Here is a 13,973-nt window from a genome sequence, read left to right as displayed (position 1 = left end):
TAGTATTAAATGAAGTATTAAACTCTGGTTTATTCTTTATCTTGTTCTGTTTAATACATTTGTATATCCTGTGTTTATTTGTTTATTGTTCTATGCAGAAACTATTTGTATCATTTTGTTTAAGTGCCTTGAAAATGGGAAAGGCACTCTATAAATAAAATGTATAATTGTATTATTATTATAAGCTATCTTGCAACTTTTTTTAGAGATTATTATTTAGTTGTCTACAGAACTGAGACAGCAATTCATATCAGGGTATCAACATCCAGGGCCAATAACGGTGCTTGCCAGTGTCTTTCCAAGGTGAATCCATGTCCCTGACCCATGAAGGGTGCTATGTAGGAAGACAAACTTGTTCTACTCTCCTTATAAAATGGTTGAAACAGTTTTTTGCTTTTTGCCTGATTTTCAATTTAAAATGACATGGAAACAGTAATTTGCAATATCTGTGTAATCTGAAGACCCGGATCAATACTCATTAACATTTCTGGCTAGATAAATGGACATATTTCATACATTTTAAGGCTTTTCATCAAATTGGGACTCTAATACCATTTTTGCCTCCTTTATTTTTGTAATATTTAAAATACAGTTCACTTTAGAAGGCAAAGTAATATATGCCATGATTGTGAGGAAATAACATTGACTTGAATAATACCAAGCTTATTCTTTACATATTTAGTCTCAAAACTGAAAATACATGGATTTTCAGTTCATCCATACCACATAGAAATATACCCTGTTTAAACAGATGTCTCAGTATTAATAATTTTGTTAGACTACCTGTGTTTGCTTGATCCCTTCCAAGTTGTTTTGTCTTATCAATCTATCTATCTATCTATTAAAAAACAAGATCTGTGTGTCCAGCCCATCAGAGCAAACTGATTGGTAGGTTTGGTTTTAGTGATATGACGAAATAGTAGGTGTAAAAACATACGCCTTCAAAGACAGAAAATAGCTGAACAGGAGGTTAGAAAGATGCCTCAAAAATAATGACAGTCTGAGAAGCAGGCTACATGGGAACTTACTCAAAAAAGCAAGCGCTGGTGAAGAGAGATTCACACACATGTGAATACATAGGAAAAATGAGATAGCACATATTTTATTAAATTATTCAATTACCTGTCTTCTATTATGTGGTGGTTGCGGCAATGCACTGTACCAGTGCATTCTCCCCAACTTGACTTGACTGTCTTCTACAGGTACCATGCATGGTACATATGTAAAATGCAAAATTGAAAAGACATTTTGCTAAATCAATATTTAAGGGTAAACCTATGAAAGGGGGGCTTGATCCCTGTGTGTCACCCCCCATGTACTGTCAATCTTGCTTATATACAGTACATACTGTACACTTTGAACAGTGGGGTGGGGGAACAATGTGCTGTTGGGGTCAAAATACATTCAATATTGCAGAAAACTAGGGTGTACCTTAGGAGGTCTGGCTGTGATAGTTTGCAAAGCAGAAGCAGGGAAGTGCCAGTACCACATATTGGGCCATTTTAATCCCTGGGTACAACACAAGCCTGGAGCTACACCATGCATTGGTAAATTTAAATGGTTTCACAGTTCAGTAAAGGGTTCCCCATGAACACAACATAGAGGAGGTAGACCTTGTACATATTTAACCTTATTATTTCTTTTCACCTGTTCTTTCCTGTACTAAAATGTTCAATTCATGCCGTTGGCAACATGAATATGTAGCCTGTAAATGTCAGTACTGCTTGTAATCAGTTAAAGTGAAGTACAGTTCATTGTTTATTGCTTTTGATCTTAACCCTCAGTTCAACATAGATATAGATCAAAGAGATTCATTCAATTCTGATTAAAGCTACATTTTAACAGGGTGCTGCAGGGTGGAATTATATTCATACCCACAATTCCCTTTATTCCTTCTAATAACCTAGTTTCAATTCAGAACAATACACTTTCCTGTAAAGTTGTGTTTTTCAGTGACCATCAAGAAAAGCCAAAGTCAACTAGTAGGAGAAGCAGGAATTGATCTGCAGCATAAATGATTTACTCATATGCAATTGTATAACAGACTTGCTGTTGTCTAGCAAGATCAAGAGGAAGGAGCCTCAGTGAAGTAATTATATTAGTCCCTGGTAAAAAGAAATACAAATGTTGTATACAGAAAAGTACTTTGCTAGTTGCATAATACATCTGATACATCCGATTAACAGACACCACTATAATCAATGACCATTGAGCAGGTTCATCGTCGTTAAGTGTTAATATGAATGTATTCAGCATGATGCAATGTCCTATTTTAACTTGTATTTAATAGCTTTTCTATACACAGTATTTTTATAGTTAATAGTAATTTAATGTTTTCCAAAACTGCAGAAGCACCAATTGGCATGCCTCTGCGGAAGAAGCAAACCTATGTTGAAAAAGAAGAAATCATACGAAAACTTGAGGTAAGAGTCTCTGTTGTTTTCTAATGTTTCTCTGTCATTGTTACCATAAAAGTTTAATAACAGGTTCATCACAAAGAAATTTTATTTTCCTTGCAAGTTCTGTGACAGTTCAGGCAAACACATATTGATCAGTTTCAGTGTGCTATCAGCTTGGGATAGCTCCATGCTGATCTGATCTTAGTACATATTTACATCACAAGACTAACTTTCAGGTTTAGTGCTGTTGCAGTGTACTCCAGAGCTATGGATTAGCAGTGGACTAAGACTAAGTGCAGTTGCAGTGTGCTTAAGGGAATCAAAAAAGGGGAACAAAGTTGTATACTCATTTAGACCACCTCCATAGCAGGTTTAACAGACATACTGTATAACAATGAGTAACATTATAAATAAAATTCCACACACATCAGGCAGACTGTTAAGGGCAAGAAAAAATGCTTGTGTGCTATTAAATATATGGTAACCATATTTTATATTTACTGTATATTTTGAGGGCGGCACGGTGGTGCAGTGGTAGCGCTGCTGCCTTGCAGTTAGGAGACCTGGGTTCACTTCCTGGGTCCTCCCTGCATGGAGTTTGCATGTTCTCCCCGTGTCTGCGTGGGTTTCCTCCGGGCACTGTGGTTTCCTCCAGGTTAGGTGGATTGGCAATTCTAAATTGTCCCTAGTATGTGCTTGGTGTGTGGGTGTGTTTGTGTGTGTCCTGCGGTGGGTTGGCACCCTGCCCAGGATTAGTTCCTGCCTTGTGCCCTGGGATTGGCTCCAGCAGACCCCTGTGACCATGTGTTCGGATTCATCGGGTTGGTAAATGGATGGATGGATGGATGTATATTTTGACTGAAGTATAGCATGATACTTAATCAAATGTACTTAACTCAATGCCATAGAAAAAGACGAGCGATGCATGGAAATGTTTACAATGTGTAATTCAGTATAAGAAACAGAAAAATGTGGATCAACTAACCATTAATCTTCAGTTAAAAGATACAGACCCAGTATCCCTAATTAAGAAATTGCTTGGCTGCTGATTTAAAAAATGCGCATTAAAAGATGCTGTTTTCTTCCATGCTGTATTCCTTTGGACTGTCGTGGAGATATCAAATCAAATTTTATTTGTCACATACAATTTTACGCATAGTGTAAATTGTTGTGAAATTCTTAGTTACAGAAGCTCAAGAACAATATAAATGTTATACAAAGCAACAACCCCCACCCCTCCCAAACCAGGGTCAGCTCTATCTTTTTTGGTGCCTTAGTCAAAGGGGAAAGTGTGAAACCCAAATCATGGAGCCTTGAAGACAATTGCTTTACACATATAACATGTAAGAGCAGCCCCCATTGTGTTTTCAATGCAAAGTTACACAAGTATAAGAGATAGAAGAGGGCCTTGCAGTTTCAAGCACAATGTTACACATTTTAAATTGAGCCACAGGGTGGAGGGTTTTGGTGAGTTAGTATTAGGCTGGATTTATACCTCACGCGACGCATGCTGCAGTGGACGCTCCTGCTACGCAAGCATTGTAGTGTTTATACTTGTGTGCGTACTTTGTGTACATCTGGAGGAATCCACCAGGTGGCAGTGCAAGATATTTTCACGGTGAGAACAGTTTCGGCTTCGCTGTGTTGTGAATTGCCTGGAACACCCATTAAATTCCGTTGACACCTTACCGCAGTATCTCTGAAAAGGATGTTTAATGATTAAATCCATCAGTCCAGGGATTTGTCCATTTCAGCTAGCATTGGGCTAGAGGCAGAAACAATCCCTGGACAAGGCATCAGCTCATTGCAAGATGAATAAAAGCACTCACATACACTAGTGTAATTTTAGTGTAACTAAATCTGCATATCTTTGGAAGGAAACCAGAGCACACTGAGGAAACCCAGCAGGAAAACATGTAAACTCAAGGCAGGGAATATCAGTGACGTGACTCCCGGCAAGACAGCAGCGCTAACGCTTTGCCACCGTGTAACCCCCATGCTTGTAATTATTAACAGTATTCATTATTTAAACGAAATTACTGATTTATCTGTAACATGTAACATATATACTTTAATACATTTCATCGTGAAAGTGATATCAAGTATAAATCTAAGGATTCTAAATGTGCAGAGAGTTAGAATATCATACATTTAATGTGCTTGATGTGGCGATCTATAGCTGGCTTGTCAGGACCGGATGGAAGCTCTAGAAAAAACGACGGCACAGAAGACAGCATGTGAGACTTTTAAAATGTATCGTGTCATTACGATCGGGAATATGTGACGCTTGAATATAAAAGCACCACTAATACATCTGTATGTCGGCATTTTGCTTCACCACATCGAACCATTCATCAAACATTGAAGTGCGCACACCGATCTCTTAGGATCCGCAAAGCTTTCTGTCACATGTAGATAGTAAACAGAGACTCTGATGTCACATTCCAACTTTTAGCACACTGCGCCCCCCCCCCCCCCGACTTTTTGCTGGTACTGCATCTCGCGCATGCGGCGCGTTAATTTATGAGGACCTGCTCAGAGGACGCATCAAATGAACGCTGAGAACGCATGGCAGCCATGATGCGGGCGCGTACGGGTTCTGAGCGTGAAGTATAAATGAGCCCTTAGGGTGCTTGTGGGTGTTGTATTGAGTCAGAGTTTTTCTTATAGCAATGTCAATGACGACCAACAAAATGATGCTATTGTACAGAGTTGTGCTCTAGTGTGAAGTTTACACTACGATGACATATTCTTTATGAGCATTATCCAGCCTCTGACTAGGTATTTTATACAGTTTGGTGACTTTTGGATTAATTTGGTTATTAGGAAAAACCCAGCATATAATAAATGACACATATCAACTGTTCTGTATTGAGAAATGAGCTACAGGGAAACAATTATGCTTCAAACAAGATTTTACTAATGTGTACCTCTTGTCGTCACTATTTTTTTATATATTTTCCATAGATTTAAGAGCCTTTTCATACATTTAAAGTAAATAATATTTAAAATGACGACAGCAACACTCATTTCAATCTAATGTAGCTTAACAACTACAACTTTTTTATTAATTTTCCATGAGGATATACTTTTTACCTGAGTTCTGTGACTTTCAATTGGGAAGAAAGTGTAGAAGCATGTCGTTAATTAAGTAGGGATGAGACGTTAATAGCTAACGCGACGCCATTAACGGGCAATCAGACAGTCAGCTGATCAAACTGAGGAAAAACACAAGGCCAAGACAAGATTAGCTGTGTATTATTTAAACTCAGTGTTGATCCTGTTCCACTGTTCACAGAGACAACACTTGGACCTGTGGATCATTTCCTGTTAGTTCCACAGTCTGGTCTCGATCCGGTGCTATTATGGTACTCTCTCAGTTACACTGTGTTCATTGGGAAGAAAACACTCAAACACTTACAAACATATTTCTTGCTCAAACTGGTAACTTGTTTTAGGGCACTTTACAAAAGGAAATATACACTAAGATAAATTCTAAACCCTTAACCAGTTCAGCATCAAATTGACTTGAACTTTTGAATTTTGATGAAAAAATGCTGACAAACTTAAAAAAAATAATTGAATGAAATTATTGTAGGGACTCCAGTTTTCTCACACATTTCAGTTTGATTGATGGCTCAAAATCACTTTGGTATGAGCAAATGCGGATATGTGTATGAATGTTCACTTAAATGGCAGGGTTGGATTATGAATTACACCAGAAAGATGACAGAATAAGCAACAGCTATTCAGTAAGTTAGTTTTTTGATAAACATGGAAATTTTGTGAAATTGTCAACACTTTCAGTGTGTTATAGTCCGTGATGGACAGTGCTCAAATTGCATACTATTCTTTATTCCTTTTTGTTTTTATATATATGCAAAACTGTTTTTTGTTATTCTTAAATTTAAGTCAGAAAAGTAGCACTGAATTGTTATGTTTATCCTTTTCTATAAGAACTTTTATAATTTAAAGGATTTTTTCATTTTAGAGATTAGGCATAACACACTGCCTTTGGGTAAAATGTTATCAACAATAAACCAGTTCATGTGTTTTCATACCAAAGTTACTTGTTAGATCCCCTGTATCAGATCATTACAACATTTGAGATACAATTAGTTACATTTCTTCTGTTTTTCCAATTGAAGCACAAGCAGGCGATTTGACTTGCTCATGGTTATACAGTGTCAGTACCAGGATTTGCACCCATAACTTAAGGATTTATTGTCCTAGATCTAAAGCCTTAACGACTACACTGCAATGCCTTCCAGTAATATTAGCCACTTGTAAAAAAAAAAATACAAATTTTGTATACAGAAAAGTACTTTGTTAGTTACATAGTACTGGTGACGTATTCAATAAAGTGATATCACTTCCTGAAATCCTTCCATCCATCCATTATCCAACCCACTATATCCTACCTACAGGGTCATGGGGTCTGCTGGAGCCAATCTTAGACAACACAGGGCACAAGGCAGGAAACAAACCCTGGGCAGGGCACCAGCCCACCACAGAGCGCACACACACACACACTAAGCACACACTAGGGACAATTTAGAATCGCCAATGCACCTACCCTGCATGTCTTTGGACTGTGGGAGGAAACCGGAGTACCCAAAGGAAACCCATGCAGACATGGGGAGAACATGCAAACTCTACGCAGGGAGGACCCGGAAAGCGAACCCAGGTTTCCTAACTGCAAGGCAGCAGCGCTACCACTGTGCCACCGTGCCTCCCCTGAAATCCATTGTCTTACAAAATGTCCAAGACAAAGCTGGGTAACGCAGCTAGTTTATACTGTATATACTTTTCAGACTGAAACTAATTTTATAACAAATATGTTATTGATTAATGTCATTAATGTAATGGTTAATAAAATTAACCCAGGGTCCCCTTTTATCTGTTGAAATGTTTCATTAATGTTCTGGTACTTAAATAGACTGAAATTGCAGGTATTCACCTCTCTCCAATAAAAGTACAGCTTGTCTCTGTCTTTCTCCCTCTCTCACATGCTAACTCATGTACTCATGTAGGAGCTGAAGAGTTCCCAGTAATAAACCAATTGCCTTGTTGCTGTTTTTGGAACTTTAATGCTGCACTTGGCCATAGCTTTCTGCAACCATGTAATGGAGAAAGTAAATATAGAAAACAAATGGGAATAGTCAGCCCTTTTACTGATCAATACATAGCTTTCATACTGAAATAAAGTTTAGTAATTTCTATTTCTTGCTCAAATTCTATGACTTTTTATATATATATTTTATTTCCCCCACTAGTATTTAGTCAGTTTATTTTTTGTTTGATGTAATTGTAGACACTTGAAAAGAAAGAAGAAGAAGGGAGTTCTGAAGAAGAAGAGGAGGAGAAAAAGAAGCAGGAAGAAGAAGAGCAAGATAATGAAGAAGAGTATGATGAGGAAGAATTTGAAGAGGTACTGTGTTTTTACATTTGCAAATTAAGCAGAATACATTTCTTTTCCAGGAACACAAAATTAATTAAGAGCTTCTATAACTCATTCTGTTTGAGAACTCAGATTCACTTTATTTATTAATTTATCATTCAGATTTTGCCATCTTGTAGTATGTTTACTAGCTTGTAGTGCATACGATCCAAATCTGTTTGCTATTTCTCAAATGTCTTACATAGGTAGAAACACACTAGTCATACATCACTCTAAAAATCAAATAGTCAAACCTTATGAACAAACGTTCACAGACAGCCCACTGTGTAAAAAACTAAATTTGAAAAAAAAAAAAACTAAAATAAAAAGGTGCTTTAAAATAACTAAGCAACAGTTCTCACACTATGAGGCAGTTAGAATATGACTGTAAAACCCATCTATATGTTGCAACCCTGGACATGTAAACGTCAAAATCTCCACTTGCTGCAGGGACATTGAACTGTTGGCCGTAAGTCTGTGTCCCTATTACTTGCCCAGAGAGTTTGGACACGTCATTGTTGTTATTGTTTACATCCCTCCTCTTGCGGACGTGGAGATAGCGGGTGACATCATCCACTCCGTTGTTGCTAAACTACAAACACAGCACCCCGAGGCACTTGTGCTAATCTCTGGAGATTTTAACCATGTGACGCTGGACAAAACATTACCTGCCTTCTTCCAGTATGTGGATTGTAACACCCAGGGAAATAGGATTATTAACCTATTGTATGCAAACGCTAAAGATGCATACAGCGCCACCCCGCTGCCTGCACTTGGGAAAGCAGATCATAACCTGGTTCTGCTTCAGCCTCATTACGAACCAAGAGTGAGGGAGCTACCTACAACCACACGCTCATTCAAGAAGTGGTCCCCTGAGGCAGAGCAGGCTCTGAGAGACTGCTTTGGAACTATGGACTGGGATATCCTGCAGGGGTCACATAGTGAGAACATTGAGGAGGTTGTTGACTGCACTACTGGCTACATCAACTTCTGTATGGACGTTGTAGTTCCAGTAAGAACAGTATGCTGCTATGCTAACAGCAAGCCATGGATTACAAGTGACATCAAGGGCCTTTTTTACCAGAAGAAAAGGGCCTTTAAAGGCAGTGATCAGCATGAGCTCAAGCTCGTGCAGAAGGAACTCTGAGGCCAGCTCAGGACGGCGAAGGAGCAGTACAGGAGAAAACTGGAGCAAAAGTTGCAAAATAACAGCATGAAGGAAGTGTGGGATGGGATGAAGATCATCACTGACTGCAGCTCGAAGCGGGGTGCCTCCATTGAGAGAGACAGGGAGAAAGCAAACCTAATGAACAACTTTTTTAGCAGGTTTGACCACCCTAACCCACTCTCACTCACACCTCAGAGTACTGTATCCTCCACCCATCCTTCTGCTGATACCAGCATAGGAGAGAGTTTTCCCCCACCCACAATTATAGCAGCCCAGGTAAGCAGAGAGCTGAGGAGACTTCGTGCCAGCAAAGCAGTGGGTCCAGATGGAGTATCGCCACGACTGCAGAAGGCCTGTGCATTGGAGCTGGGGAGTCCTCTACAGCACATCTTCAACCTGAGCCTGGAACAGGGGAGAGTCCCAAGGGTTTGGTAAACATCTTGCATCACACCAGTCCCAAAGGTATCACGTCCTAGTGAGCTGAATGACTTCAAGCCTGTCGCCCTGACGTCACATGTGATGAAGACCATGGAGCGGCTGCTGCTTCACCACCTGAGGCCACAGGTCCGCCACGCCCTCGACCCTCTGCAGTTCGCATACCAGGAGAAGGTGGGAGAATCTACATGTTACACCGATCCCTCTCCCACTTGGACAGAGGCAGTGGTGCTGTAAGAATTATGTTTCTGGACATCATTAGCGCCTTCAACACCATCCAATCTCTGCTCCTCTCCACCTTTAACTTTTTAACTTGCATTGTGTTTTTATCAGTCTTTAATTAATATTGTTTTTATCAGTATGCTGCTGCTGGAGTATGTGAATTTCCCCTTGAGGATTAATAAAGTATCTATCTATCTATCTATCTATCTATCTATCTATCTATCTATCTATCTATCTATCTATCTATCTATCTATCTATCGTGCATCTGGAAAGTATTCACAGTGCATCACTTTTTCCACATTTTGTTATGTTACAGCCTTATTCCAAAATGGATTAAATTCATTTTTTTCCTCAGAATTCTACACACAACACCCCATAATGACAACGTAAAAAAAGTTGAGTTTTTTGCAAATTTATTAAAAATAAAAAAATTGAGTAAGCACATGTACATAAGTATTCACAGCCTTTGCCATGAAGCTCAAAATTAAGCTCAGGTGCATCCTGTTTCCCCTGATCATCCTTGAGATGTTTCTGCAGCTTAATTGGAGTCCACCTGTGGTAAATTCAGTTGATTGGACATGATTTGGAAAGGCACACACTTGTCTATATAAGGTCCCACAGTTGACAGTTCATGTCAGAGCACAAACCAAGCATGAAGTCTAAGGAATTGTCTGTAGACCTCCGAGACAGGATTGTCTCGAGGCACAAATCTGGCAAAGGTTACAGAAAAATTTCTGCTGCTTTGAAGGTCCCAATGAGCACAGTGGCCTCCATCATCCGTAAGTGAAAGAAGTTCGAAACCACCAGGACTCTTCCTTGAGCTGGCCGGCCATCTAAACTGAGTGATCGGGGGAGAAGGGCCTTAGTCAGGGAGGTGACCAAGAACCCGATGGTCACTCTGTCAGAGCTCCAGAGGTCCTCGGAGGAGAGAGGAGAACCTTCCAGAAGGACAACCATCTCTGCAGCAATCCACCAATCAGGCCTGTATGGTAGAGTGGCCAGACGGAAGCTACTCCTTAGTAAAAGGCATATGGCAGCCCGCCTGGAGTTTGCCAAAAGGCACCTGAAGAACTCTCAGACCATGAGAAAGAAAATTCTCTGGTCTGATGAGACAAAGATTGAACTCTTTGGTGTGAAGGAAACCAGGCACCGCTCATCACCAGGCCAGTACCATCCCTACAGTGAAGCATGATGGTGGCAGCATCATGCTGTGGGGATGTTTTTCAGCGGCAGGGACTGGGAGACTAGTCAGGATAAAGGGAAAGATGACTGCAGCAATGTACAGAGACTCCTGGATGAAAACCTGCTCCAGAGTGCTCTTGACCTCAGACTGGGGCGACGGTTCATCTTTCAGGAGGACAACGACCCTAAGCACACAGCCAAGATATCAAAGGAGTAGCTTCAGGACAACTCTGTGAATGTCCTTGAGTGGCCCAGCCAGAGCCCAGACTTGAATCCAATTGAACATCTCTGGAGAGATCTTAAAATGGCTGTGCACCAACGCTTCCCGTCCAACCTGATGGAGCTTGAGAGGTGCTGCAAAGAGGAATGGGCGAAACTGGCCAAGGATAGGTGTGCCAAGCTTGTGGCATCATATTCAAAAAGACTTGAGGCTGTAATTGCTGCCAAAAGTGCATCGACAAAGTATTGAATAAAGGCTGTGAATACTTAAGTACATGTGATTTCTCAGTTTTTTTATTTTTAATAAATTTGCAAAAACCTCAAGTAAACTTTTTTCATGTTGTCATTATGGGGTGTTGTGTGTAGAATTCTGAGGAAAAAAAATGAATTTAATCCATTTTGGAATAAGGCTGTAACATAACAAAATGTGGAAAAAGTGATGCGCTGTGAATACTTTCCAGATGCACTCTATCTATCTATCTATCTATCTATCTATCTATCTATCTATCTATCTATCTATCTATCTATCTACAGTATATGTAAAAAAATTACCTTCTTAAGGACACAGAGGATAACTGACATTGTTTTTCTGGACATATATTTTCATCAACTTGCAACTCACTTTTTAGGTCTTATTATAACTAACGTAGCCTTTTTGTCTACATTCAATTTTTCATGTACTGCTATATTTCATTTAGGATGAAAGTACATAATAAATATTGCGGCAGCTTCTCATTCATTTTATAAAAGTATTCAGTCAAATAAATGGTTATAAAGGATGAGTGTTAGGTGAGGGGAATGAACAATTTATTTATGAATGCCAGTACTCATATAAGAGAAATGGGCAACTATATAATTTGTTTTACCTTTGTTTTGTTGCAACCAACACCTCTTTTTTTGCTGTTTTTGCATATAATTAGAAATATTCAAGTATAAAAGCAAAGCCTGTTGACTTAGAACAGTACAAAAGATGATCAAAGCTAGTGAGCTGAACAATCAATAGTGAACTCTGGGAATCCAGTTTTGTAGTTAAGCCAAAGTGATGTGCAGTAATTCATTAAGCTTCTACAGTTTATTAACCCAAAGATACATTTTATTTTTTTATGTTGATAATAGGAGACGGATTATATCATGTCTTATTTTGATAATGGAGAAGAATTTGGAGGTGACAGTGATGACAACATGGATGAAGCAATTTACTGAGGTACATCAGAAGTATGGACACTGCTGCAGGAATGTGGCTTATTTTTACAACTGAAGTTAAAAGTACAATCTCTAAATGGTCATGAATGCTTTTTGCGGACAATGTCATTTTGTGTACATTGTTTTTTTAAAGAAGTATTAATCATTCAGAGTCATAAAAAAAGGCAAACAGAAGTGAGGCCAAGTCATTCGTGTCTTGAAATAGCAATGCTGTTCTGCCTAATGGAGGGAACCTTTCAATGAACCTATTTTTCAGTGTTCTTCCATTTTTGTGTGTTTCACAGATGGTTCCACCTTAAACTTGAAACAAGTTTTATGTTATATTGTTTTTCATATTTTTTAAATTAAAATATAAAATTAATGAAAATGTATAGAAGGTAAAACAAATTGTATTATAATAATACTTTTTAAATGTTTTAATGTTAATGCTTGAGGAAGGTGAAGTTGTTCTATTTGTTAACTATTTTATTACATGTTGTTTATACTGTAAAAAAATGCCCTCTACTTCTACTACAGTTTGTTACTACTGTATTAACTTTACATCAGCTGCCACTTTACTTTTTTAGTGTTTTAGGGCATGGTTAGTTAATATCTGATTTTATTCTCTGTTTTTACATTAAGATACTTTGTTGTATTTTATAAAAAATAATAAAGATATTTTTATACATAAGAATTTTAACTGCGTTAGTGATAATGTATTTTCGTATGAATGTCAGTCCATTTAAAGGGCGAAAATCTGATTGGTCTCATGTTCATGAAGTAGAGCCCAGCAGTTTACCTCTGCATCACTGTAGTCATTTTTCACTCATAAATAATAGCGAGCATTCAGTGCCGTGTCCCAGGAGGTTTATACAGGTAAACACACTTGAGAATAGCAATTAGTTTTTTTGCAAGAAACTCTCATTGTAACACGTTTTACACAAGCAGTACTGCAATATTTTTCTGTCCACAAGATGGAGTAGAGAGCTACAATAAAATACATTGGTGATACTAAGATAAGAAGCCTCACCTTAATAATAAAACAAGCCAGTGTTAGGTTTACTGCAGTAACACCCAAGTGAATGCTTTATTGTCTATCCTATTTCACCTGACAGAGCTCATTAATGTTTGTATGAGGAAAATCTGTACTCTTTAGAACAATCTAGTCGAAAACAAGCCATTTATCACAACACAGCTAGCCAGTCCTATCCACTTGATTCATCTGAAAGTCTAGTTTTGAATGTCCCTAAAGTCCTACTGTCTACCATACTATTTGGTAGCTTATTCCACGTGTTTATGGTTCTCTGTGTGAAGACAAACTTCCTAATGTTTGTACAAAATTTACCCTTAACAATTTTCCAACTGTGTCCCCATATTCTTGATGAACTCATTTTTAAATAACAGTCTCGATCCACTGAACTAATTCCCTTCATAATTTTAAACACTTCAAACATGTCTCCTTTTAATCTTAACTCATAACCCTTTGTCTGAGCCAATTCTACACTCATCTACAAACATCACCCTGAACTCGCACTTCTTTTAGTTTGATGCCCAGCATCTCATTTAGTACCTTTTTAATGCTTTCTGAAAGTCCATATAATCCAGTAATCTCATATGCACCACTTTGATCATATCCTTTTGTTGCTTTCTCATAGAATTCAAGCATGTTAGTAAAACTAAGAAAAATTATTCCTTCCATTAATTTTCCTGTAATGCACGTTAAGA

General features: G+C 38.4%; 1 protein-coding gene across 1 annotated transcript in view; it reads left to right on the top strand.

Annotated features, from left to right (window-relative positions):
• LOC114646129 (DNA-directed RNA polymerase III subunit RPC7-like) overlaps positions 1 to 13,650 on the top strand; it is a 32,809-nt gene extending 19,159 nt beyond the window's left edge. The window contains exons 6-8 of the mRNA XM_028794135.2: positions 2,350 to 2,423; positions 7,714 to 7,830; positions 12,183 to 13,650. Of these exons, the coding sequence (XP_028649968.1) occupies positions 2,350 to 2,423; positions 7,714 to 7,830; positions 12,183 to 12,269 (278 nt within the window). The 3' untranslated portion in view covers positions 12,270 to 13,650. The remainder of the gene's footprint in view (positions 1 to 2,349; positions 2,424 to 7,713; positions 7,831 to 12,182) is intronic.
• The last annotated feature ends 323 nt before the right edge of the window (positions 13,651 to 13,973 follow it).

The sequence above is a fragment of the Erpetoichthys calabaricus genome, chromosome 2, assembly GCF_900747795.2.
Source record: "Erpetoichthys calabaricus chromosome 2, fErpCal1.3, whole genome shotgun sequence".
NCBI lineage: Eukaryota > Metazoa > Chordata > Cladistia > Polypteriformes > Polypteridae > Erpetoichthys > Erpetoichthys calabaricus.
The sequence above is the reverse complement of the archived record's forward strand: the minus strand, read 5'-3'. Positions and strand labels throughout refer to the sequence as shown.